We start from the raw sequence: 26,182 nt of genomic DNA, 5'->3' as shown, positions 1-26,182 counted from the left end.
GAATAAACCACAAGCCTCATCAGCACGACGCACTATCAAATTAACCTGCCCGACGGCAGAGTATCTTTTCATAACATTTTTAATCTGTAACCCTGCAACAACCGGTCTTCGATCCCTTTAGAAGATACGGCAAATCTGCCAAAAGCCTTATCCGCTGACTTCTGAATACAGAGTTTGCCAGGGCTTATTTAATCACTCAAAAAAAAAGTGCTCTATCTCGATAGCCCCAGATTCTCATCGTCCTTAAAACTCCTTATAATTCACATTCTCATAAACCAAAATTCTCTCTCCACAGTACCCAATCACAATGCACGACGACGCTGCGTCTTTGTCCAGCGAGCACAGCCAGCCGCTCGTCCGCACCTACAACGGCCTGGTCTGCCTCGACGAACTCTGCTGCCAGGGCGGGCTCACCGCGCAACAGCTAGAGGAACAACTCGAGAGGGACACCAATGTCGTGTTCATTGTCAAGTGATACAACTGTGTCTAAACTGCGATCAACATGTGTTGTGTTACCGACAAGTGATCTCATATGTGAGGACTTGGAAGGACTAATAGGGTTCAGAAACAGCGAGCAGCGTCGCGAAGCAATTCCCCTGGCAGAGCCTGCCGAGGCAAGTCTAGGTTAGCCATTTGCCGTCTAAGGGAATCGCCTTGCAAGTCTCGCAACACCGCTCGCTCTGTGGACCAGCTCTTGCCAGATGGTAATGTGTATTTCTCTTTACTACTTGTTACCGATATAAGTGAAGGTTTAGGTTAGAACGATGTTCCAAAATATTCCGTGTGAGCAATATAGCTAATCTTGGCGAAGTTACAGCAGGGACTATGGAATAAGTTTGTAAATAGGCTGGCAACACCATTGATTAATGCTAAGCACTTGTTTTAAGAGTTGCCAGTATCTAAAAATGTTACAATCGAAGGATTTTTCTAGATATATTGAAAGTGCGTAGAGAAGGAAGCTGTGAACCCTTAAAAATGTAAATAATAATTAAGTATGTATATTCGTGTCTATAAAGAATGATTTGTTTATCTGATGTTTATTCAAGTTTTTCACATAACTGTTTACCTAATAGTATACATAAAGTTATATTTTTGAGTGTTACTTTTTACATAGATATATCTACTATACAAAACTTTAAATTTGTATTTTATACCTTACCTGTACAGTTCAAAAATCTGCTCAATCTTCTTAGGTATATAGAATATTTTTAACGCATATTATATAACTAAAAGTACATGATAGTTGTTCATAAAGGTGCTACATAACTTGGTTATAAGATTTGTATAAGTTAAACATTAAAACACGACGTCCCACCGAGTTTCTATATATACATATTTTATTTCTAAGCGCATTTTAATACGACTATATGGTACATCATATTATGTAAGTTTTGTACCAACTTTAATGATAGAAATTGCCAAATATTTAGTGGACTGTATGATGTAGTATTAGTGGGGTAATTATGTTAAATTAGCAGACATCGGATTTCGTGGGGCGAAACATCTACTTCCTATATAGATAAACTCATTTATCGATACTAGTTCTATATACTAGTGACCGCCCCCAACATTGTGTGTGTTTTTTGTAACTATTGTTCTGAAGACCAGTATGATATTCATACATAGCATCTAAAATAAATAGCGTCGAAATAAATTGCGACGAGTAAACTTTTAAAAACGTTTTAAAAAAAGAAGAAGAAAATTGAGTTCTTATTTTATTATATAATATTTTTTTTATACTACGTCGGTGGCAACCAAGCATACGGTCCGGTGCGGTGGAAAGCGGTTACCGTAACCTATGGACGCCTGCAACTCAAACAGTGTCACATGCGCATACTCTTTTAATAAAAAAATATTTTATAAGCAAACCTTTGTGTGATCACTAGTATTTAGAACTAGTATCGATAAATGAGTTTATCGATATAGGAAGTCCCTAGCTGTCAAGAAGTTTCGCCCCACGGAATCCGATGTCTGTAAATTAGTAATGAATTGTTGTGAAATGCAGCTGGAGTGAGCAAAGCTTATAACTTTGATATAATATATCGATATTTTTTAATTAGGTAACCGCTACATATTTTATTTTTTTCTAGGTTACCCTAGAAATGATTCAAAGGTTATCTTTACCTTTTGCTGGGTATTTATTTTACCCATATTTTACAAAACATATTAGCCGTCACAGACATATATTGGAACCTCAAGCTGCATCGCGTACGCGTGGCCTAGTCAGACGAACGTCTACCATTTTGTTTAGATTTCTCGACTAGTCAACGTTTCTTTGTGCCTTATTTCCTGTATATTTTCTTAGATCAGTTAAGTTACTTATACATAAAGTAGTTTAGTTATCAAATTATTAGATTATCACGTGAAAATATATACCATAGTTTTCTAGTGTGAAGTTAGTCAAGAGAGAATATTAAATAAGAAGGGTCATACGCGAAAATCGGTCATCGCTGTTTGATTTATAAAGAAGATTACAACTATATTTTACATCACACTTGCACAATAAATGTGCTATTACACCCATGCGAAGAGGGAGTTATAAAAATCGTTCTCCTTAGGGAGGTGTGTAATTTCTTGTACCGTATAGAACTTTTTTTTATCTTTATACATATTTTTAATATTGCATGTGACATGAAAAACTTGGGGCGTAAGAATATTGCAAACTTGTGTTACTCTCGTTAGCAATATTCAACATCCGCCGTACGGTGCACAATAGTACTATTGATTTCTCGCGGTAAGCCCTTAGAATTAATTTGGTAATGTATTTAAGTCAGTTTATATTCCAGATTGTTCAAAATTGGGTCAATATATTTTCACGTGATCAGTCTTTGCATATTTGTGGCCGGTTGCATCAAACCGTCTGTCACCGTTAAAGCGTTCGTTAAATTTTATTGTATGGGAAGTTCCATAGACGTCCGCTGCGTGACGATGATGTGGCGATGAATTTGTTGTTGGTGCAACTGGCCCTTAGTCTCACTATTTTTTAAACTTGTTTTATTTTGGAGCATAATTGTTGATTTTAATTAAGAGATTATAATGACGTAGTCATTGGTTGTATTGAGACCATGTAAGGTCATGTATCGATGTTAAATATTTGTTACAAATGTTTATTTGCCGACGACTCATTAAATATATTGATTTTTTAATTGTTGTATTTATCTGATAAGTATTTTCCTCATTTAACCCTTTTCCAAGCTTTAATGATCGTTTCATGACAGGCCACTTTTCCCGAAAACCAAAATTAATACCTTACGTAGGTATATAAACATTAAAAGGTTGAAGATCTATTAATCTCGTGAAATCAGCATCCTGGCGCGGACGTTACGTAGCGGAACTTCTTGAACACCTCAAAAAGTCGACAGTAAAAATAGCGATCATAGGTAGGTATGTTTTGAAGTGCCAAAAAGATCTTTACAGGACTTTATTGCCCGAACATTAAGGAAGTGAATAGGTACATATTTTGACACTTTGGCAGTATGTATTATATTTTCGTAGCTGACCAAAAATGTTTATCACTCGTTCGCACTAGTGATGTGCAAGTTGCGGAAACTTTCCAAAAAAATCTTAAATTTCTTGAAATATTCACAAAACTTTCACGAAAAATAAAGGGAATTTAAATGTATGAAATGGAAAGTTTCCATCCATGCAAAGTATGGAAAGTTTCCGAAGTTTTCCTATGTGAAAATTTCAGAATTTTGGAAACTTTCCGTCGGCACATCAGTAGTTCCCACTATGTCGGATGTAGGATCCTAATTTTCGATGTAGTAGTTGTAGGTAGTAGTCAGTGGATGCCACTTTCAATCTTAAATCATTGTCAAATTTAGCATGTCATGGGCATTAAGCATGTCGAGCACTGATACAGACCCTAACGCCTGATTTAGACGGCGTGCGAACTCGCGTGTGATTTTAGTTACATTACGGGCTGTTGAGGTTACATACAATTTTGCACAGCCATCAAATACCGTAATGTAATAAAACTCGTATGCGAGTTCTCGTACCGTCTAAATGGGCCCTTAAGGAAATAACGTTAAAATACAAAATAAAACAACAAAAATGGCTTCAAAGACAGTACCGTTTTAATACATTCTAATATAACATCATATAAGTTACAAAATACATAAACAGTTTATATAGGTAACAAAACTCGTGACTAGCGTTTGAGAAATACAGTATCTTGTGGACTGAAACCATTTCGAGTAGATGCCTTGGTACTGGAAATACAATTTTATAAGGAACATAATAAAATATCATTTTGGCATGACAGCAGCCTTAACTACTATTATGCGACTGAAAAGATACCTAATATTAAAATTATGCTTATTTATTTCAGATTTTGCCTTGGTTTTATAATCCCAAAAAAATATCTGTGTTTTGGATATCTAGTTTTATTTAGTTTCAGTTGCATAAAAGTACTTATCTTTTAGGAATCCGACAATACCTCTAAAAGTGGCGAGTGTAAACACGTTTTAGTAGACATGTTTTAAATGTGGGTACAGGCAGGCAAGCACGGTCGCGTGATAAACGGTATAACGTCAGGCCGTCCTTTTCGCGCAATTTGTACGTGCTACGATAAAGTTTATCCCACTAGTGTGCTACGCCCGAAGGTTCTTTCATGAAAGCTGGCACGAATAGAATGAACAAACTTTGATTGTATGAGTGACACCAGGTGCCGTAGCCGAATGGCATTTCTGCGACGCGAAACAAAAGCGAAACGCCGCGAAAGGTAGTCTGGCTCTGTCGCGCCAATACGCAAGAGCGATAGAGATAATATATACGAGCGTTTCGTTTCTTGAGCGTTTGTGCCATTCGGTTACATAACCTGTATCGTTACACAGTCCATAATTGAGAGTTTCTTTTTTTTTCGCCACTTTTATGAAATGTGATATTTTTGAAATAAATTATGCTATTTCTACTCAGAATCACTAGCTTTTTCAATCCTAGTAGTTAAAAAATTGTCCCATACGATTTTTTCTTATTTTGTTACCATTTTCCGTACATGTTGTGTGGGGTAACAAAAAAGGAAAGTAACAAAAATGTATGGAAATTCTGGGACACTTTTTGACTCCCAGTGAGATTGAAAGTACTAGTGATTCTGAGTACAATTGACCTAAAATTCCCTAAAAATAATCAAAATAAAAAAATAGCAAAAAGAAAAGAAATGCTCAACTGTTAAGAACCAATATTTTATTGGTTAATCTGTCATACACAGACATTTTCATTCATTCATTATATTCGTGCCATATCTTGTAATTTGACCTGTACGGCGTCCAAAAAGTTAAATTGACAACCGTCAAAATATAGAATACAAAATAAATCAATGAAAAAATCAAGACATCTGTTTTCTTACAAAAATTTGTTCCCGATATATAATACAACCAGATATAGTGGAAGGGTCCGCACGAAACTAACCCGGTCGTAGGTACATTTGGCACGGTTGCGGTAGAAAATTAGAACGCTTCTATATAATACTTATGTAACGTTATGTAAAAAATAAATAATCCTATTTTTGTAACATCTTAGTTGGGGTATTCGACCATAGTAACGTATTTAAACAAAAATCTTGGAACTATGTCTTGAAAAAAAAAAGTCTTGAAAAAGTAATATTTTATTTAAAACTGACGCTGTAGGTGACTTATATGCTCTTTATCTACATTTTACTTCTGTCATAACATAATTACGTTTGAAATTTATTAAAATTTTCATGTAAAATGTAAGTCTCCGGGTAAAATTTTCATGTAAAATGTAAAAACTAGTCATAAATTACTATGATCGAATAAATAATGATTACAAAATTTAATTATTTTACATCGACGCTCCATTTACAGATAATTATTGTTAGTTATTCATTCATAATCCCGGTATTTATTCATTTATAAATTAATTCGAGACTCGCATACAATACGAAGTATCGCTTGCTGCGATATCACTATGGGTAGATGCGTTATACGCAAGTCAGTGACTAAAGAAAAAAATCATTATTTTGCTCTCGCACATATCTTTCTCACTGTTAACTGATACATATTACAATACACACCACCTGCTGTAGACCAATATAATGGTTCTCCCACACTGGGCTGTTATAAATGTTATGTTACATTGTGTGATAGCGTGACAGCGCGCTGTTCCTATCACACTATGTTATATAACATTTACAGCAGACAGTGAGGGGCACCATAAAGTCCATCGATTATCAGTTAAAAGATGGTTCTTAATATAGGCTGATTTAGGATAGATGGCGCTCGTTTTATGTCAAATGTCTGGCGCCTGCTATTATGAATCAATCAATGTAGTTCAATATGTGCTTTCCGAGAGCTATACCTATGCCTCAGTATCTTATTAATTAGGTTTTATATAGTCTATGCCAGCCTTATTTTAAACTATTTAACTAAAATATCCATAGACTTGAGTTGCACAAACCTAGAAAGTTCTAGCATCTGTATCTATACTTTAAGGCGAATTATAAACGAAGTCACTTTTGAAGCACTTGTGATGGGATAATTTCAAGTCAAGATATCTTAATTTCACAGTACAGCAGAAAACGCCAGAGTGCAGCACTAACACAGAACGTAAACCATATTTTCTGACATGTTTTACGGATTATTTGTTCCAACTAAATATAACATTGATGCATAAAGTTGTGTTCGTTTGTGCTAGTGGCGTCCCCTACGTTGAAGTTTGCGTAATATTCCCTATTATTAAATATTAACACGGAACACTCATGATTCAAGTCTGATATTGCTTGACGTATGACATATGTGACCCATTTAAATATATTAAAAACAATGTGATAAGCTGATTATGGTTTAAGAGCGAAAAGACCCTTTCAACTCTAGACACAAACCTTGCCAATACCATAAAATGCAGTAGAAAAGGCAGCCCAAGTCGACTTAGAAATGTCGAGACTGTTGCATACTTGCATAGTGTCGAAATCCGGTGCGTCTAGACGCAGGCACACACAGCTCTGAACTATGCCACTTTGGTGTCCTTAAAGGCACTACGGGGAGATTCTCTGTGTCTAAATTCTTCTCATATATTTATTATATTTAATTTTTGAGTGTCAATATAAACGGTCAACCAAATCTTGGCACTAATAAAAGGCGGCAAATTTGAAAAATGTAAGGATCATCGGCCAATTTTCTTCGTAAAACGTGGGCCTTCCTAAATGCTCGGAAGAATAACAAATGCTTGGAGAAGATTTTGGGGTCTAAAAGAAGTCTTAAAAAGTAATATGCATATGAAAATTAAACAGAAAGTTATGGACACCTGTATCCTTCCATCACTTACTTACGCGAGTCAAACATGGAATTTTACAATATGCAAGAAAAATATGATCAGAACATGTCAAAGAAGTATGGAGAGAAGTTTACTAAATGTCAAATTAATCCAGAAAATACCACATACAGTAATTAGAAAGAAAACCAAATTTCAGAGACGCCCTGTTTCACTGTAAAAAACTAAAATGGCGTTGGGCCGGACACGTCGCTAGAATGACAGACGACCGATGGACTCATAGACTGACCACCTGGAAGGGACCATCAGGTACGAGAAAGCAAGGCAAACCCAAAGCCCGATGGACTGACGACATAGTAAGACTTGCTGGTGATCAATGGATGCATAAAGCAAACAATAGAGACGCTTGGAAATCACTAGAGGGGGCCTTCACCTTCGAGTAGCGAGGGGTTCTTACAAACCGCAATAGTTAAAAATATTAGTATGTAAAATGTATTAGATTAGATTATGTAGAAATAAGTTTAAATTGTATTTATCGTTTTATCGTTTTATAAGTTGTAAGAAATATAAGGCTTCTTTTTTACTTCTGCTTCCGCTTTTTTTAAAAACACATTTTATTTTATTTACTGTAGTAAAAATTATTTTATACCAGTGTCAAGATTTGGTTGTTTGTCTTTATATATGTACATATTTTAATGAAACAGAAAGTATTAGTAGTATTCCAAATGTAATTAACCTCTTCAAAATGACACATTCAAGTTCTTTAGAACATTTTTTACAGACAATTAATTTGGAAGATATAGTGCGGCATAATTCAGAACTCATAATATATATATTTGATAATATTTACATTAATAAATAACATTTATTGTATGTTTATCCTACGGTACGCTACGATATATATATAGCTTATTTATACATAGCATCCGATATAGAATAGCCTAAATAGTGGGCTCCGTAAACATCATTTGATTAAATAATACAAGTCATTGTAAAGTAAAAAATATGAAGTCTACACTTCATGTTACGACCATCTCTTTAAAACTGTACTGAATTGAAAGAGACGGCTGCTGAGTATGCCGCCGAGTTTCAAAATGTATCAAAATCAGACGAGATACGAATTTCCTTTTCACACGTGTATCGTACGACGTTTTTCAGTACAGATGGCCATCCGAAGTTTCGACCTGACATATAAATTATAATATAATGAACCACTTCTCGCACTAGTACGTAAAAAAAAAACACCATCTGTACTGAAAAAATGTTGTATTTCATACGGTGCGTCTTCACTTGAAAAGTTAATATAGTGTATAATATTCCTTCTCGAATTTCATGTTACATATCATTAAAAAAGTGGTTTACTTTACCCTATTTTGAATAGAAACTCGACTTGGGCATATCATGCAGTGTTTTCAACCAGACATTCTCTGTTTATTTTGCGACTAAGTGATGTTTCACAACCTTAGATTGTGATTAATGATTATTATGCTATTTTACTATGAAAATTTCATAGATGGGATATATGTAAAAATATAGGCATTATCAACCAGTGCCTAAAATAAATACCACAAAATTGTCAGTCAATAATTTAAATAAGTTTATTTAAATAGTTACAACCGTTATATTTGATTGAGTAACGCGTTCATTCTTGTTTCATCATAGAGAAAGGACTTAGCGAAAAGAATTCCGTACATTGACCCGCCTATATCTATCTCTATCGCACCCGAATGTCACACTCTTCGCGCAGTGTCACCATGGACACTTGAAAAGGACAGCTATATACATAATTACGCGTGAGTGACAGAGACGGGAATAGGCAGGTCAATGTGCGAAATTCATCATGCTGAGTATCCATTCTAATTAGTAAACTTAAGTAGATTAGGGCATTATTATTTAAATATTTTTTTAATGGTGTACAGTCGCATTTGTTTTAAAAGGAAACAAATTAAACTTTATTGTCCGTCTATACTGTTGTAGTTAGATTACATTTCTTTTTTTAATTGTTTTTTATTTGTCAAAAGGAACATATCACAAAAGCTGAGTGCACAGTTCATTACCACACAAACTGTCAAAAAGTCCAATGTCAAAAAAATAATATAACACTTCTTAACGATTCGCTACAATCTTGTAGCCAGTACATTGAAAAAATACTTTATCCTACATCTAATAGTTGAAAATAGCATTTCTAAAGAGCGTAAGAAGCTTGACACTCTACTATAATATAGGAAAACTCAATACCTACATAGGATAAGGCAGTGATGTTTTTAAATTATGGCTTTGAGAATATTTCTTTCATTTATACTTATTTTTAAACGAAATAATGGCATGAAAATCACAGATAGTTTATTCAGATTTTTAGTCTTTACAGTAGCTGCCAATTTAAAGCCTGGCCAGATATTCAAGACTCCGCGTCATGTTGCGGAATCTCATTAGATTTTTTTTCTTTTTACTATTCTGAATTGTCATCGCATACATCAGAATAACAGTGCCCTCTTGACAATCATCATATATATATATATTTCTGGTCAGGTTTTATCATATAGATTCTATCACCAATATGTTAAGATCAAAAAAAATAGGAACATGACACACGTGCCTTAAAAAAATGTATCGGTGTCTCTTCTAGGTATTTTCAAGAATATCGTGAACATTCACTTATATATAATTGTGTACAAATGTCAAAGCCAAGTTAAAACCATCACTGAATATTTTGGTTACATAAGTCGCAGCTACATTGGATGAAATAAGTTAGACCGGGCTAGCATAGGTTGCGTTGTCGCGCGCGAGTCCATACATCTATCGCGACTTTAAGTATGAACTCGCGCGCGAGAGCGCAAGTTGTGCTAAACCTGGAGGTCGAGATTCAGGGTCACCTGACGTGTCACGGGGACGTTATAAGGCAAATGTCACTACGGTACGGTGCGGACGCTACCCGGAGCACATCTCGGAGTGGTCGTCCCAGGCTGCCACCTAGAAGAAAATAAAGTAGGTTATGTTATGTTTAGAGCAGAGCAAAAACTTTCCTTAAGGGGCTGACAACACCCAACTGCGCAAAATTGATGTTACTTGCGCAGTTTTTTAAGACAAACTATTGGTTTTAGTAAGGCACGTAAATTATATGTTATTATTCATTATATTTCAACGAACATAGCCGTACTCGATACACAATTTAACGAAATCGGCTCGATAGAAAAAAAACCGGCCAAGAGCGTGTCGGGCCACGCTCAGTGTAGGGTTCCGTAGTTTTCCGTATTTTTCTCAAAAACTACTGAACCTATCAAGTTCAAAACAATTTTCCTAGAAAGTCTTTATAAAGGTCTACTTTTGTGATTTTTTTCATATTTTTTAAACATATGGTTCAAAAGTTAGAGGGGGGGGGGGACGCACTTATTTTCCTTTAGGAGCGATTATTTCCGAAAACATTAATATTATCAAAAAACGATCTTAGTAAACCCTTATTCATTTTTAAATACCTATCCAACAATATATCACACGTTGGGGTTGGAATGAAAAAAAAATCAGCCCCCACTTTACATGTAGGGGGGGTACCCTAATAAAACATTTTTTTCCATTTTTTATTTTTGCACTTTGTTGGCGTGATTGATATACATATTGGTACCAAATTTCAGCTTTCTAGTGCTTACGGTTACTGAGATTATCCGCGGACGGACGGACGGACGGACGGACAGACAGACATGGCGAAATTATAAGGGTTCCTAGTTGACTACGGAACCCTAAAAATTGCAAAGATTGGTCTCGAGTTCGTCATTTAACGGTTCTATGTCGTTAAAATATTCACTTAGTTGTCTTTAATTAAAATTACAATAACAAAAATATACATATCTAAAACACTGACGAAACAGATTGTACAAATAATGCATCTTTCTATTTTATTTTAATATTTTTCCGTACTTTTCGTACCTAGCCGCCGCCCTGTTTTAGTGACATCGCGCTCTTACTTACTCCCATGCGAATAGACAATATACACAAGTACTTAACATTTGTCAGACGACTACTTTAGTAACTCTGGTCTTTCGGGAGTTCTAATAATATTTTCGTTGTATAAACCATTAAATTAAGTACAGTCAGCCAAAAAAGTGGTTTACCATTTTTCGACCTTATATGTTTCAAATAGAGTCGAAAAGTGGTAAACCACTTTCTTGGTTGACTGTACAAAACACTGAGTGTTGCTATAATTAAATAAATAAATAAAAAATTGTTATTTTTTGCTAGGCTGAGTTTGTCTCGTCTGAAATAGAAGCTATTTCCACTTTTCCTTTATATCTCAGCATTATTATTATGAAGCGTATACCGGTGTGTTTAAGTGCGTTTTCATATTATCCGATCCGATATCGGATGTCGGACCGATATCCCATACATTACAAGCGCCATCTTGGATTTTTTCCATCGAAATCCTTCCGACATCCGATATCGGATCGGATAATGTGAAAACGGACTAAGGGCTAAACTTAAGATCGGCAGTCGCGGGGACAGGGCCACCGGTCGGCACACAAAAAGGGGCGCGCGGCGACGATCACTCCGGTAGGGTGGTGCATCGTCCGAGCTCCCTTCAGCTAAGGGTCGGTCGCACCGAACCGTCTGTCACCGTTAAAGCGCTGGGAAGTTCCATAGACGTCTGCCGCGTGACGATGCCGTGTCTGTCAAATGTGGTCGATGCAACCGGCCCTAAGTCACCCGGCTGACACAGGGTTGGCACGGCGCGTACCTGGCAGTCCCTGGAGCAGTACCACTGGTTGGCGCAGCCGGCGCACACGAACTGCGCGGCGCGGCGGCGGCAGCCCTGGCAGGGCGGCGCGTCGTCCCCCGCGCCCGCCCCCGCGCCCTCGTCGATCACCAGGCGCCCGCCGTCCGCCGGCGACGCCGCCGCCGACCCCTCCGACGCCGGGGACTCCGAGTCGTCCTGGAAAAGGTTATCACTTTTATAAGGCTCTCTTAAGAACGGATGTACCGAACGACTCCTCCCGTTACTTAATTACATTGATATCGCAATGATGAGAATTCAGCATGCATTAGGGATGACGACTACAATAAAAAATTGCATTCTGTTTAATCCGTCGCTTAGATCGCCCAAAAATACTGAACACATATTTGTCACTTTTTCTAATTAATGAAAAAATACAAAGATATGGAGTATCAAAAGGTCCGGAGTGGGGGGCTAGTGACGTCACTTCTGAGTAAAAATTGTACCTAGGCGTGACGTCACGCGAAACTTCAACGCACTCTACCGTCGTCATTTTTCGTTTACGAGAAAAAAGAAAAAATACATGTCCAAAATTCTTTGATTAATCTAACTGACGGACTAATTAGTCGTCTCGCCTATAGGTTACTTGACTCTTTTTCAAAGTATGTCTTATATTATTAATTACTGCCTAATTAAACAAAAAAAAAATAGTACCATATTTTATTACGACTTAAAAACCCGCAAAAAAAATATTTAAAGTTTACTTTTACTTGATCAGGCAAAAACAACATCAGCCATATTAATCTATAGAATATCTATGACATGACGTGCCGCAATATACCTAATATATTTCTCGCAATATGGACTACCCGTCCCTCTTTAAAGCGACAATGAGAAGGCACACTTTTATTGCGCCAGGCGACGCCTGTGCAAGTGTCTTGGCATGTCACTGTCATTCATATGTGAGAGAGAGAAAAAACATATCTTCTCGCTCTCGTGTATGGACTAATAGGGTGGCGCCATCTGTCAGAACCTTTGAGTGTGCGGAGTGTGCCTCCTCATTACACTGAGTCGTTCGCCAAATGAAAACAATATCGGTTGCCTGGCAACCTCATACTTTCTATTAGGTAAACGACGCAGTGTAATTACCGTTTAACACAGTCACAGTAAAAAGACAAGTAGCCTAATTGATGAAGATAGTCCAGGACTGTAAAAAACCATTATGTGAAGTACTGCACTCACCAGCTGCACGACCTCCTCCTTGTCGGGCGCGTCGGCCGGCGGCGGCGTGGGCTGCACCGGCGTGATCGTGATCTCGCCGCAGTTCTACAACGCACAACAGCATTTAGCTTGACACCAAAGAGGATCGAGTATTATAGTTACTATCAAAGTAAAATGTGTAATCACAGTGCATAGACTGCCATCTCTTGACTCAGGCTTAAAACTTGTGAACCTCAGTTTTGACAATTTGGCCCATATTCTTAGCTTGATATGTGTCAAAAATGTCAAATATTAATATTAGCGCCATCTAGCTGAACGTACCCCAAAGGTGTAATGCCATCTAACTCACCGTACCTTTTTCTGTATGGTACTGAGGTACGTTTTTTTCTTAGACTGTATCTGAGACTTTCTTAGACTGATGAGGCGAGTTACAAGTGTCACACGAGTTATATTTGAAGTCCAACGTATGTAACGATTCGCATTAGTTCAGTTGAGCAAAATATTGTAGATGACGAATTGACAGCTTAGGCTCTGGTAACAAAACAAGTAAACGATGAGGTATTGGCGATAGAAATGCACAAAAGATAGTCCCCGAGTAAATAAAAGAGAGAGAGCGGTTTATAGTTCATCTCACGGCGACGAACTTTTCGCTCGCGTTATCACCGCGTCTTTTTAGGGTTCCGTACCTCAAAAAGGAAAAACGGAACCCTTATAGGATCACTCGTGCGTCTGTCTGTCCGCTGTCACAGCCAATTTTCTCCGAAACTAGTTTTATTTACAAGTGAGTGACTATCCTTTGTTAGTTTCTATCGCTGCTAGCTCATCCCTTTACTCGATTCTGGTGGGGCCAGTGCCTTAGATTGACGACTAGCTACATGGCATTTGCAGAAGTACCAAGGTTTTAGCATTTTGCCAAGGAATTTTATCACCAGATGACCGATTGTAGTCTCAACTCAACAAGTCAAATTGGCAACGATTTTGTTAGCCCTGTGCAAGGGTTAAGTAAAAGTTTAATATTGTAACAATTGAAATAATATGTGAATGTGTTTAGTAAAACGTCTCACTTTGATTACCATTAAGATTAACTTGTATCTTTATATGAATAAACTGACAAAGCGGCTTTATAGCAATCCACAAAGTGGGACGTTTTCCCGTGCACACTCACATATATTTAAATAAGTTACTTGAACTGTTAAATTTCCATCTACAATATATTGCCCATTAAGTCATTACACAGATATTAACAGATACAAATTTTGATAACAATAAAACACCCATCACTATTGGCTACGTGCACGACAATTACGCCCACTACCATGTGAACTTGAAGTGGAAAATGTCAAAAAATTACATGTAAACAAACATTATATTTTAAAGATTTTTCGTTAATTTTAAATAAATCGAATAACAAGAGCTACTATTTCAAGTGTAATTTAGGTAGATAGATTATTAACATGGACATGGATATAATACCAAAAATCAGTTTCCAAAGCATTACTCACGGTATAAACTTCCAACCCCAGACTACAGAAAGAGGCAATAAATTGGTGCTGGCAGGGCATATAAGGAATCTTGAAGAACATAGGAGTAATGGTACAAGTTCTTAATATCCGACACGGGCCTATTCCCAGGCTAGGCCTGAATCTTTAAGCATAATTTTTTACGGTAGGAAAAATACTAACAGCGTATTAAACAATATTAGGTAAACAAAGCTTAAATATAATTTATTATAATGTTTTGTTTTGACATGTCACTTACGTTTTCTTTTCACCGTAGCTATCCATTTAGTTCTTTGATCCAATTTCCAGTGTGCTCTAAGAAACGCATAGAACATGCAACGACTATTTATGCCATTATTTTTACAATTAACAACGAAACAACATTGATGCCCCATATCAAACATTACGCATTGTATTATATTTTATGAGTTTTGATAGATGACAACCACAATCAGTGTCGATTTTGACCACCGCAAGCACTGCGATCGCTTTGCTTACCCCCTCCATGCACTTCGCACGAAGCCAATAGAGGACTTGAGCACTTACATTAGTAGATTATTCTTCTTAGGTTCTTTAGGTATTTTATAGTTATCAATAAGCAATATATATTATAGACGTGTAGTGACAATGAAGTGGCATAATCTCTATGAGTGTTGCCATTTTAAAACGAAAATGTATCGATCAAATGTTGATTTCAAACAATTATGACAAGCTTGTTAAATAGTTGATATGTTGATCAAAATGTAAATTATGTCATATAATATACTGAACTAGTCTGTTAATCGTAGCAGTGGACAGATAGAACGATATACGTACTCTTATAATATTCAGGTCCTTGTTTTGGTTAGGCAAAGAATGTCAGATAGATTTTATATCCGTCATCATCAAAAATAAAGTTTACATTATTCAAAAGCTAGATTTAAATATTGACTTTATTCACACACTTTTCATAATCCAAAATGAAACTTGTACGCCCAATACGCTTAACGCTGATCAACGATCATGCTAAAAATATCATTTTCAACAAATCCGAGTATAGGTATATTTATTTTAAAACATAAACACACTCAAGTTCATTTGTCATCAAATTTAATAACGACTGACCATTTCGAATAAAAGCATAAAAGGAAGAATTTAAGGGAGAGGAGGAACAGACAAGTCAACGCCGTCAAAGTATTGTTATCTATTGGATAAAGTGGATAGTAATTAGAAGAACTATTAATCCATACTATCCATACTAATATTATAAATGGGAAAGTGTGTGTGTCTGTTTGTTTGTCCTTCTTTCATAACAAAACGGAGTGACGAATTAATGTGATTTTTTAAGTAGAGATAGTTGAAGGGATGGAGAGTGACAGGCTACTTTTTGTCTCTTTCTAATGCGAGCGAAGCTTTCTAAAGCTAGATGTTCGGTGTACTCCTCAATGTAAGATCTTCTTATGAAGAATGAAGAACTCCAGGATAGTACTATTTTTATATATATTATATTATTTGCCATGATTGACTGACTATTTTTGACTTAATTACATAAAATAAATATAAACGCTCATTTAAACATCACGCGAACTCACATTAGAGTAATAAATCAGTACAACTCTGCATTGAAATTACATTAGATTTCAATTTTATCTGCTAGTTTTTTTGTTAAATAAAATTTAGTTTCATAAGCTCCTAATTCTGGGCGGTATTAATATTAAATCCCAATTTGGGACAAAAAAACACGCCTATGTTATTTTCCGTTATTAAAATAAATATTACACGATTTTGTAAGTCCGGGGCAGTTTTTGGACAGGACATACTTCTCTGCCTCTCTGAAACTCTATTTGCTATGTGCACGAATTGTGCTGCTTTCTTTTTGTAGGCTATGTTAAATCGAGTCAAATTAGTTTTAAGGGCCGCCGTTAGTCATATAGGATTATGTGTATTTGTGACAATCATGCCAGTCAATATATTCATCAAATTTTGACGAAAAAAAAAAATTACAACCCTAAAAACGACCCTAATGTGAGTTCTCGCACAATCTAACAGAGCCAACGCGAATTAATTCAACTATCATCAACTAAATAACCAGCATCTTATTCTAAATTTGGAATTTGGAATGATCAAGGCCAATTTTCACACCGATCGTGTATGTGGGTACCTTGGCCTGACCGAACGCCGGCAGATTGGGCGCCTGCTTGCGTTCCGGGGACGTCAGCAGTTTAGCCAGAGTCGGCGAGTAACTCTGTGCAGGGGACGCCTGCTGGAACGTAGCCACACCCGTTCAAGCGAGTCAATGAATGCTTTAGAATAAGGGCTCTTTATACGGCGAGGGGTCGCATGCGATTTTCTTTACATTGCGGTACATTGGTGTGCTGAATTGTGTGTGATGTCAACAGTGAATGTAACTAGAGACCAGAAATGTATGACTACTGTCTAGAGGCAAGAGTCCACTGTTATTATCATGAATGTGGTGACAGTTCATAATGAACTACTATAATGGTATACAGATTTTTTTTTATTATGGACTGATCGGCGATTGACCCTAGTCGCACCTGGTGGAAATTGAAGACAGAGTCTAATATGGAGCTCACCGATTCAGTAGTAGTCTATTTACTCTTGCTTTAAATAGACCGTGCAATTCTAATGAAATTCCGCAACACGGCGCGTGGTCATATATTTCTGGACAGGCTTTAAGTGGGGACGATTTTAACAACCTTGCTGGTGCGTATGTTATCAAAAAACGTAAAACTTCGATGAAATTATGATGTTTACTTAAGCTTGCAGAGGCAGGGCTATCAAAGTCGACTCAAAATCGCATGCGAGTTCGCGCGCTGTCTAAACGAGCCTGGGATGGGGATGGTCGCGAGTTTACCGCCTGTCGTGTCACTTGCAGTTGAATACTAGTAGTGTGATGGAAATGGTGACAGGCGATAAAGGGGCGGCCATCTTAGGCATCTTAGCCCCTTAGGGATTGCGGTTCTGTGGCGCGCTTGGAGTGGACATTAGACATAGACAGTTTTATAACCCAAACAAAAAAAAAGTAATGCAAAGCATCAATGAATTAGTGGTCAAAATAACTGAATTTATTTAATAAATGTAGAATAGAAGTGCCATCGAAATTACTGGATTTATTTTTATTCTAAAATACATTTTTGATCTTGTTTTGTTGATCGTAATTATACATTGATTAGTCGATATAATATTTGACATTAAGAAAAAAGTTTTGTCCCACCAAGACAGACCAGCAAAGCTTAATTTTACTCGCCCGCGTTTTATTTAGCCATTTTCGGCAGTTTGATGACTTTTCTATTGCTGGATATTTTATCTTTACAGAATGCACATTTTTAAACCTTCTGTTTCTATTTAGCAGATCATCATTACTGGCAAATGCGACGCATTTATAACTACACAAGTTTTAAAACATAAAACAAAATTGCAACAACACCTCCAAGTGCGTAACAGAACCACACTCGAAATGAATTCTAAATGGCGTTAGCTATGTGCTATGACGTTAACAAAGTGATCTGAACCCCTACCTTGGTGAGTATGCCGTGCAGTAGCGAGTTCTGTGTGGGGGGCGTGTCCTGGCTGGTGGTGACGGGCAGCAGCGAGATCTCGGGGTAGGGCGGCGGCGGCGGCAGCCGCGGGCTGCCTGACGCCATGCGTTCGGCTTGCTTCTGGAAGTTGAAAGGGAAACTAACTTATATAGTATGTAGATAATTAGGTATACCGGAAAACGACAGGTAAATGATATATCGTTGTCTCGGAATGGTGCCGAAAAACTATTGGTATGAACTGAGTCACACAAGCTCTTACATTAAAGCTAGGCCATCAGTGTTAACCTATGAGCGAAATAGCCCAATAAGCTAGTTTCCTATACTTAAAATATTTTATGCAGTGCACGAAATAAAGCACTACAAAATTAGGAGAAATATACGGACAGTAGTTATGTTTAAACATAATTTCTATTTAATAAGTCAAAGAGAAAGATATAAAGTAAGTGAATTAACCATGACGTCACTCCTCAATATTTCATAGTAATTCCATATTAGCAAATCGTTTTGACAGTTCTTAAAAAGAAGCTGATTTGACTAGTAGGAAACTATCCTATTGTACAAATATTTTGGCGTGCCCCTTCCGGCATTTCATCATTTCATAGGGTCAATTGGGACATTCTCAGATCTAGTTTTAACAATCCTCAAAGGCTTATGCATCCGAAACATAGCAAGTATGTACTTAATATGTATAATTTACATTCTGTATAGGATTGCAAATAGAAAAAAAAAAACAAATGTTTTTTTTTCAGAATTATGAATGAAAACATAAAAAAAACCGAGTACCATCGTTTCTTTTTCTAAATAAGGTTTTTTTTTTTTCAGTTGACAAATAATTCGACAATAACGGTTTTTCGTGAGTTGTAACATGTTTCAATAACAATAACGTACATTTTAATTCGATTAACATTCAGTATACAAACGTTTATTGGGGAATCCCCGATGCGGCGTGCAGCGTGGAGAGGCGGTGGTGTTGCCAACAGTAAATAGTGATAACTACCAACTACAGATTTCGTAAATGTTATTTTTATAAGACCAGAAATTAAAGTTATTTGATTAAATTCGTTAATAGTTAACATTAAGTCTAAAAAATCGTATAAAAGTATTATTAACTGCTTTGCAAATTTTGAGATTTCGTACTTTAGAAAAAAAAAACAAAAACATACTCCATACTCTTTTCCCTAGGCTGTTGTCTCCTCTCGGGGCGAGTTGGAACATGCTCAGGCCTGTTCGTGAGGGTCTCCGGTGGGCTGGCATACCCGGCGTTTGCCGCACGTTGCCACTATGAGTATAACTAATATGATAAATATAACTTACATTCTGTATCGTCTCCTCATGCCTCTCCCGCGGCTGTTGTCTCCTCTCGGGGCGGGTTGGAACATGTTCAGGCCTGTTCGTGACAGTCTCAGGAGGCCTGGGCATCCCGGGCATGCCGGGTGTTTGTTGCATGTTCGCGAATTGGACGAGGACGTCTTTAAAGGACACGCCGTTGGGCAGCGCTCCGGCTTGGATTTGCTGGAGCCGTTCAAGCATTGCTTTTTGGTTCTGGAAAACGAGGTTTAAGTTTTAGACATAAGGAAATATATTGTGGTTAGGTCCCAGCTACTGCAGCCCGCTACCTCAAGTCCATATCTACTCCCACAACTATTAGTATTAATTGATTTTAGTTAAAAGTTTATTGTAGATTTGAGTGTTTGTAAGCCATAACTTGCATGCCTGGATTATCCGTTAATGTAAGTTAGTTAAATAAATAAAATATTGAATATGTAAAAACTAGTGCCTACGCCAAATCTTGGGATTTGCTGTCAAAGCGGACCCCAGGCTCCCATGAGCCGTGGCAAAATGCCGGGATAACGCAAGGAGGATGATGATTGAATATGTAAACAGTTTAAGAAAAATCATGTTGGCATTGCAAAAATTGCATAGTCAAAATTAGACTAGAATTATACACAGCTAAATTAACAGCAACTTGAAATCCCTGCCGGATCAAGCATTATTTAAAACGTCAGATGTATGAACCCAAGCACAAGTGGGGCAAACAAAATCACTGTCAACTTGCTAGGGTACTAATAGAAACAGTTTAGAACGCCCCTGACGGGAGTGAATGGGGTACAAATAAGAGGGTACATTTTACTCCGGAACATACTAAGGGACCGGCCACATCAGAGCGTCGCGTGTCTCGGGGCGCGCAACGGACGTCCGCGCCACGCCACCTGAGTGTAATTCAAAAAACGTCTCCTCAGTACATTTTGTATAGGAAGGACGTAAGACGCGCCCCAGGTCGCGTGGTGGCGGCGTGGCGCGCGCCGCGCCGCTTGGCGGCGCGTCTTACGTCCTTCCTATACAAAATGTACTGAGGAGACGTTTTGGTGGCGTGGCGACAGGTGGGCGACAGGTGGCGTGGCGCGGACGTCCGTTGCGCGCCCCGAGACACGCGACGCTTAAGTGGGAACGCTGGCTAAGGTTCAATTTATTACAAGACTGCCTAAAGTTACCATTTTTGGATCGGCGGTGTTAAGCTGCGTGTGGCATTGCCCGTATCATTGTTTCTCAAACGCTTCGACCTTGCCGGAATAAAAACGCGACCCGAGCGACCTTTCATGCATTCAATTGATTTGCGAAACACTCGCTTTGCTCACAAGTTATAAGAAATGGTCTCAGAATATTTCGATTACAATGACCTCAAAAAAAATTAACAAGAAAGGTGATCATTACCTTCATTACAATAGGCGAGTTTCCTATAACTTAAAATAAAATATTTTATGCAATGCATGAAATAAAGCATTTATATTTAATAAGTCAAAAGGAAAGATATGAAGTAAATGAATTGACCGTGACGTCACTCCTCAGTATTCCATAGTAATTCCAAATAGAAATCGTTTCGACAGTTCGCTGATTTGACTAGTAGGAAACTAGCCTATTGCACTTCCAGGTTACGAAGCTTATTTGCTAGGACCACGACTGTTTCTGTCCTCATTTTGTGGACTTTTCCATATGAAATCTTATGGAGCCAGTAGATCTACGGTCGCCGCTAGCATCCGACTTTATGAAAAGCGCCACTAAGGATAACAATACAATACAAATACTCTTTATTGCACACCTCAATACACGAAACAACATAGCAAGTATAAACAACAACTTAAGAGGTAACAAGAGGCGGTCTTATCGCTAAAGAGCGATCTCTTCCAGACAACCTAGGTAGTGGAGAATAATAAATTTAACCTTGTAAGTAGGTGTACTAAATGTAGACTTAGAGGAAATCTAGCACAAACTATACTACGCAAAACAATATACTACACACATAAAAATAAAATACAATACATAAACATACAAATACATATATATAACAAATTACATGCCAGCTATAGGGGACATAAGTCTATCAATGTATCATTGATCAATGATCAGATAAAAAGTGAAGCTTGAGAAGTATCTTAAAAGAAGTAGGAGATTGAACGCGTCTAATATTTAGGATAACCTATGGGTCTGGTACCTTATTTTACGCACTAGATCCGAAGAATGATCGAATGAGATGAGGGAGATTGAATCTACTGCGTAAACTACCATACAAATAGTTGTACGGCTACAACGGATCTTATTTTCACGGGTCCGGGTCACACTTAGTGCGAAACCGCTCCAATGCAAGGAATTACGGACCACGGAAGGTCAGTTAAGTATGTTTCTGTCGCAAATCGTTTCCCATACCTACATGCCCCTTGCATTAACTAATCTGCAATAAAAGTGCCATAAAAGATCCAATTGATTCAGAGTGCCACTTTTAATTGTGAATTGTAATTACGGACTTTCATACCATTCATAACGAATGAACTAATCATTCGGCACGATTTGACCTCTGTGACCTTTTATCTATACTGTACTAGGATGTAAAAAAGTTACGCGTGTACTTTACCATCGAGGAAGCAAAGTCTTGGAACATTTTAAGAACTATTTTTAATACATTAACTAGAAGATTTTTCATCACACACGCACTCTAAATGTGCTATTGCACGCAGGCAGAGCGGGAGTTTAGAAAAAAATCATTCTCCCTAGGAAGTTATGAAATCTCTAGTAGCATATATTTAATTTTATTTTTATCTTTTTAGATTTTTTTTATTTAGCAAGTGTGATGAAAAGCTTTGTGTGTAACTCGGGGCGTAAGAATATTACAAAATCGCATCTTACTCTTGTTGGTCCGTTTTCTATATTTTGGTATGAGTATATGTAACGGGTTCAAAGGGATCCCTTTCTTTCTCATAAACTTATTGTTCAGAATTTCGTTAGTCAGAAGTTGTTATTCATATATTTTGTGGTCATAAACATCACTAGTCATAATTTTTGTTACGAATAACACTTAATGGTTCAAACATTAACAACCCATCATATTGGATGCCATAACCTTAAAAGTCATAAAGTTGATGTGTATAAATTTTTAAAGCATATCAATAATTATTCAGAAATATTATAAGGCATATAGTTTAACGCCCTAATGATTTTTCTGCATATAGATTTAATGTCTAAAATTCCTAAAGTATATTATCTTTCAGACATACGAGTACATATAATTACACAGAAAAATTTTAGACATAAAATACTATTTATGACTTCCAAACAAAAAGTAACCCTATTCCTCAGGTAGGTTAGTTAGTTTCCTTTGATTCCTTAGAGCGGAAGTAGGAGCCTCGGGGCTAGGGGTAGCGGGGCTCCGTCGACTCATTGGTGGAACAAAATTGTTTTAAAAATAACCCTTTTCCTCGTGTAACCTTGTAGGTTCGTTAGTTTCCTTTTGTCCCTTAGAGCGGACATAGGAGGCCCGCGTAGTGGGGCTCCGTCGACTTATTGGCGGAACAAAATTATTTCAAAAAGACTTGATAACCCTTTGCCTCGTGTAGGTTCGTTAGTTTCCTTTTGCTAGTTATCTTTTGTCCTTAAGAGCGAATATAGAAGTCGTCGACGTCGGCGTCGGCTCCTTGGCGAGACCAATTGGTTTAATAGGTGCCATGAAAATTTAATAAATACTGGGGAAGTTAGTAAGCCAAATTACAACTTACGAAAATGCAGACGAAAAAAACATTACAACAAACATGCGTGGTTATTAATCATTGACTTGTGATAAAGTCCTTAGAAGAATTATTCCGAATAAGTTTATTTCATTCAACATTATGGATTTGTATAACTATGGACTTTGATTATTATGGCTAATACATTTTATCACTAACAATAATTATGACTTTCAAAAATCGGAATTATGACGGAAAACTGTATGGATAGTAAAAATCGGACTTCAAAAAATATGGGAACCAATAGAGACCCGTTGATTAAACATGTTTTCGTCGCAACGACTTCATCGCAGACAAAGTCGCGGACGAAGGCTAGTGTACGAGTAGGTATGAAATCGTTGCATTTATTTACTAGAATATTTTTTCTAGTAATTTATGTATGACATGGCGACATGACATACATGACAGTTTATCAGAAATGTAGGTACGTAAACGCGCCTTGGAAATTGAGGCCAAGGATATTGAACAAGGGGCGATGATCGCGGGGCCTTCGCTGCAAGTTATATCGATATAAAATATAGATGAGATATACATATTAGTTATGGCTGTAAAGTTCGCAGGAACGATGTGTAAAACCCGGATGGATGCTCCCTTTTAAAACATCTAACTTCCCAAATATCGGAACGAAATTATGTGTCCACTAATGATCATAATTCGCATAGGCATTATTTTTAACGAAAGAGACTGCCATAAGTACCTCCCCAACTTCAAGGAAACTAGGTCTAGGTGCTATAGGTAGTCTTTATAAGTTGGCTTTCTTTATAGAGATTCCTTACACCAAAAGATGTTAAAGATGCTTGGTAAATTCAATAAATTTTTTATACGAAAATTATGAAACTTCCATGAAACTCATACATAACTTGGCTCGGAGTTGAACCCGCAACTTTCAATTGAAAAGTCGCACGCGTCTACTTCTACGCCAAAGCGCCCGAGTCGAAGCGCGCACTAAGGTCGCAAAGGGCATTGACCTCAACATGGAGGCGTTTTGTTCGTCCTTCAAACATGTGTTTTAATTTAACTACAATTTAAAATGGCGACCTAATATAGTTGGTAAGGCGCAGCATACTAAAATACGTGAAATAAAACTATGGAATCGGATTATATCGCGTATAATGAATTTACAATACATCTAGACATTTCAAAGTTTTCCAACTCTTTTAAGTTCGTGGTCAACGGGTAAAGGCTGTAAAGGGCAACGCTAACGCTGTAAAGGGTTCGAAATGTATTGGGTAAAGGGCGTTCGGGAATGTATTGTCATCATCCTCCTTGCGTTATCCCGGCATTTGCCACGGCTCATGGAAGCCTGGGGTCCGCTTTGACTACTAATCCCAAGATTTGGCGTAGGCACGAGTTTTACGATAGCGACTGCCATCTGACCTTCCAACCCGAAGGGTAACTAGGCCTTATACGTCGGAATGTATTGTAAATTCATTAAATACGATGACATCCGTTTCCAATGTTTTATTACACGAGTAACTATCGCGCTAACCGAAGACAATATTAGACATAAATACATTAGAAATCGACCTTACTGCCTTATTTGCCTCCATATTCGATATTTTTTATACTTGGGTAAATGTTGGTGCTGACTTCTGACCTTGAGTTTAAACGCATCAGTTGCTAGGTGCCTAAGCCGAATGTAAACAATTATTAATTGACCTCTTTTCATTATTAGTCAGTATCATCAATTCATCGCGTATTTTGGGCTTTTTGGGTAGGCGTTTATGAAAGCAACAGTCAATTGAGTTTCTAATTTAGAGGCGGCAAGGAAATTAGGAGTTATCGGACATAAACTACTAGTAAAAAGCATCATTCTATGAAATTAAAACATTTACCAAACATTTTCAGTCTGTGCTATCAAAGTCGCTGCCATCTTAGACTTGGTTTAACTCTAGTCCGCAAAGTTAGTTTTTAAGTACTGAACCCTGTTTATTTTGAGAATATTAGAAAAAACTGTGACTTACCATATCCAAATTGTTGAAAAGCATGTTCAAATTGTTGAGATTATTGTAGTTATTCATGTTCTCCATAATCTTCGGAGCAATAGCCCTAGGGTTGTTCATCATATTAGGATTGAGAATGGACTTCATTCTCCTTCCTCTTCTAGGCGTTATATCTGGGTTCCTCTGTCTATAATCCGCTATGATAGACTTGACATCCTTAGTAGGACCTTGGCGGCCCATCGGCATGCCAAAACCTGTGGGTAGCTGCCCGTTCATGTCTCTAGGGAAACCGGGCATCGTCGGACCAGGTAGCATGAGTGGTTGAGGGAATACTGGCTTAGGCATATTCTGCATGTGAGCAGCTTTATCATAAGGCGGAGGCAAACCTACCATAGGGTTAAAATGCGTCGTCACCGGCATAACAGGCGGTTGTATCATAGGGTTCATAGTAGAACAAGGCGGTTTGAGCGACAGTCCTGAAATCTCATCACTTTTATCTATAGCTAAGTTCTTAGCCTGGTTTAGGTAGTCAAAAGGATCAGTGCGATCTGAACCGTTGACATCAGCTGCCTTTTCGAATGATAGCACTTGTTTCCTACGTAGTAACCTTAGCAAGATCTCTTCTTTGACTTTCTTTAAATGTAGGATGTTGTTCCATTCATGTTCTTTTTTCTGCGCTAGTTCTCTTAGCGTTTGTATCTCTGATAGCAACTGCTCAGTGTGCCTCTGTATTTCATCGATGTTGTTTTTGGTGGCTGTCTGTATGTAGTCGTTGATCATAGTATCGTGCTGCGGGAATGTCTTCTCTACTTCCTGGCAGAGTTTTTTTAGTGGAGATTCGGTTTCAGTCTCTTCACTTGATCGTCGTTTTGTTGCTTGCTCCTCCTAAAACAATATTACTTTTGTAATAATCTAGTACAAACATTAAACAAGATTCTATCTAGGAGGTCAGGTGCCGTAGCCGAATGGCATTTCTGCGACGCGAAACGAAAAC

General features: G+C 37.5%; 2 protein-coding genes across 3 annotated transcripts in view; one reads left to right on the top strand and one right to left on the bottom strand.

The window, feature by feature from the left end:
• The window catches only part of LOC125230615 (GATOR complex protein NPRL2), a 130,709-nt gene extending 128,923 nt beyond the window's left edge, over positions 1 to 1,786 (top strand). The window contains exon 8 of the mRNA XM_048135832.1: positions 296 to 1,786. Within this exon, the coding sequence (XP_047991789.1) occupies positions 296 to 475 (180 nt within the window). The 3' untranslated portion in view covers positions 476 to 1,786. The remainder of the gene's footprint in view (positions 1 to 295) is intronic.
• A 6,100-nt stretch (positions 1,787 to 7,886) lies between these two features.
• Positions 7,887 to 26,182, bottom strand: part of LOC125230050 (titin-like) — a 23,523-nt gene continuing 5,227 nt past the window's right edge. For both annotated transcript variants that reach the window (XM_048135036.1, XM_048135035.1), the window contains 6 exons: positions 25,210 to 26,073; positions 19,506 to 19,733; positions 18,171 to 18,311; positions 13,175 to 13,258; positions 11,957 to 12,151; positions 7,887 to 10,200 (listed from right to left, as the gene is read on the bottom strand). In XM_048135036.1, coding sequence (XP_047990993.1) covers positions 10,159 to 10,200; positions 11,957 to 12,151; positions 13,175 to 13,258; positions 18,171 to 18,311; positions 19,506 to 19,733; positions 25,210 to 26,073 — 1,554 coding nt within the window. In that variant the 3' untranslated portion in view covers positions 7,887 to 10,158. The remainder of the gene's footprint in view (positions 10,201 to 11,956; positions 12,152 to 13,174; positions 13,259 to 18,170; positions 18,312 to 19,505; positions 19,734 to 25,209; positions 26,074 to 26,182) is intronic.

Source organism: Leguminivora glycinivorella, chromosome 10, assembly GCF_023078275.1.
Source record: "Leguminivora glycinivorella isolate SPB_JAAS2020 chromosome 10, LegGlyc_1.1, whole genome shotgun sequence".
NCBI classification, from domain to species: domain Eukaryota; kingdom Metazoa; phylum Arthropoda; class Insecta; order Lepidoptera; family Tortricidae; genus Leguminivora; species Leguminivora glycinivorella.
This window is presented reverse-complemented; position numbering and strand designations above follow the sequence as displayed.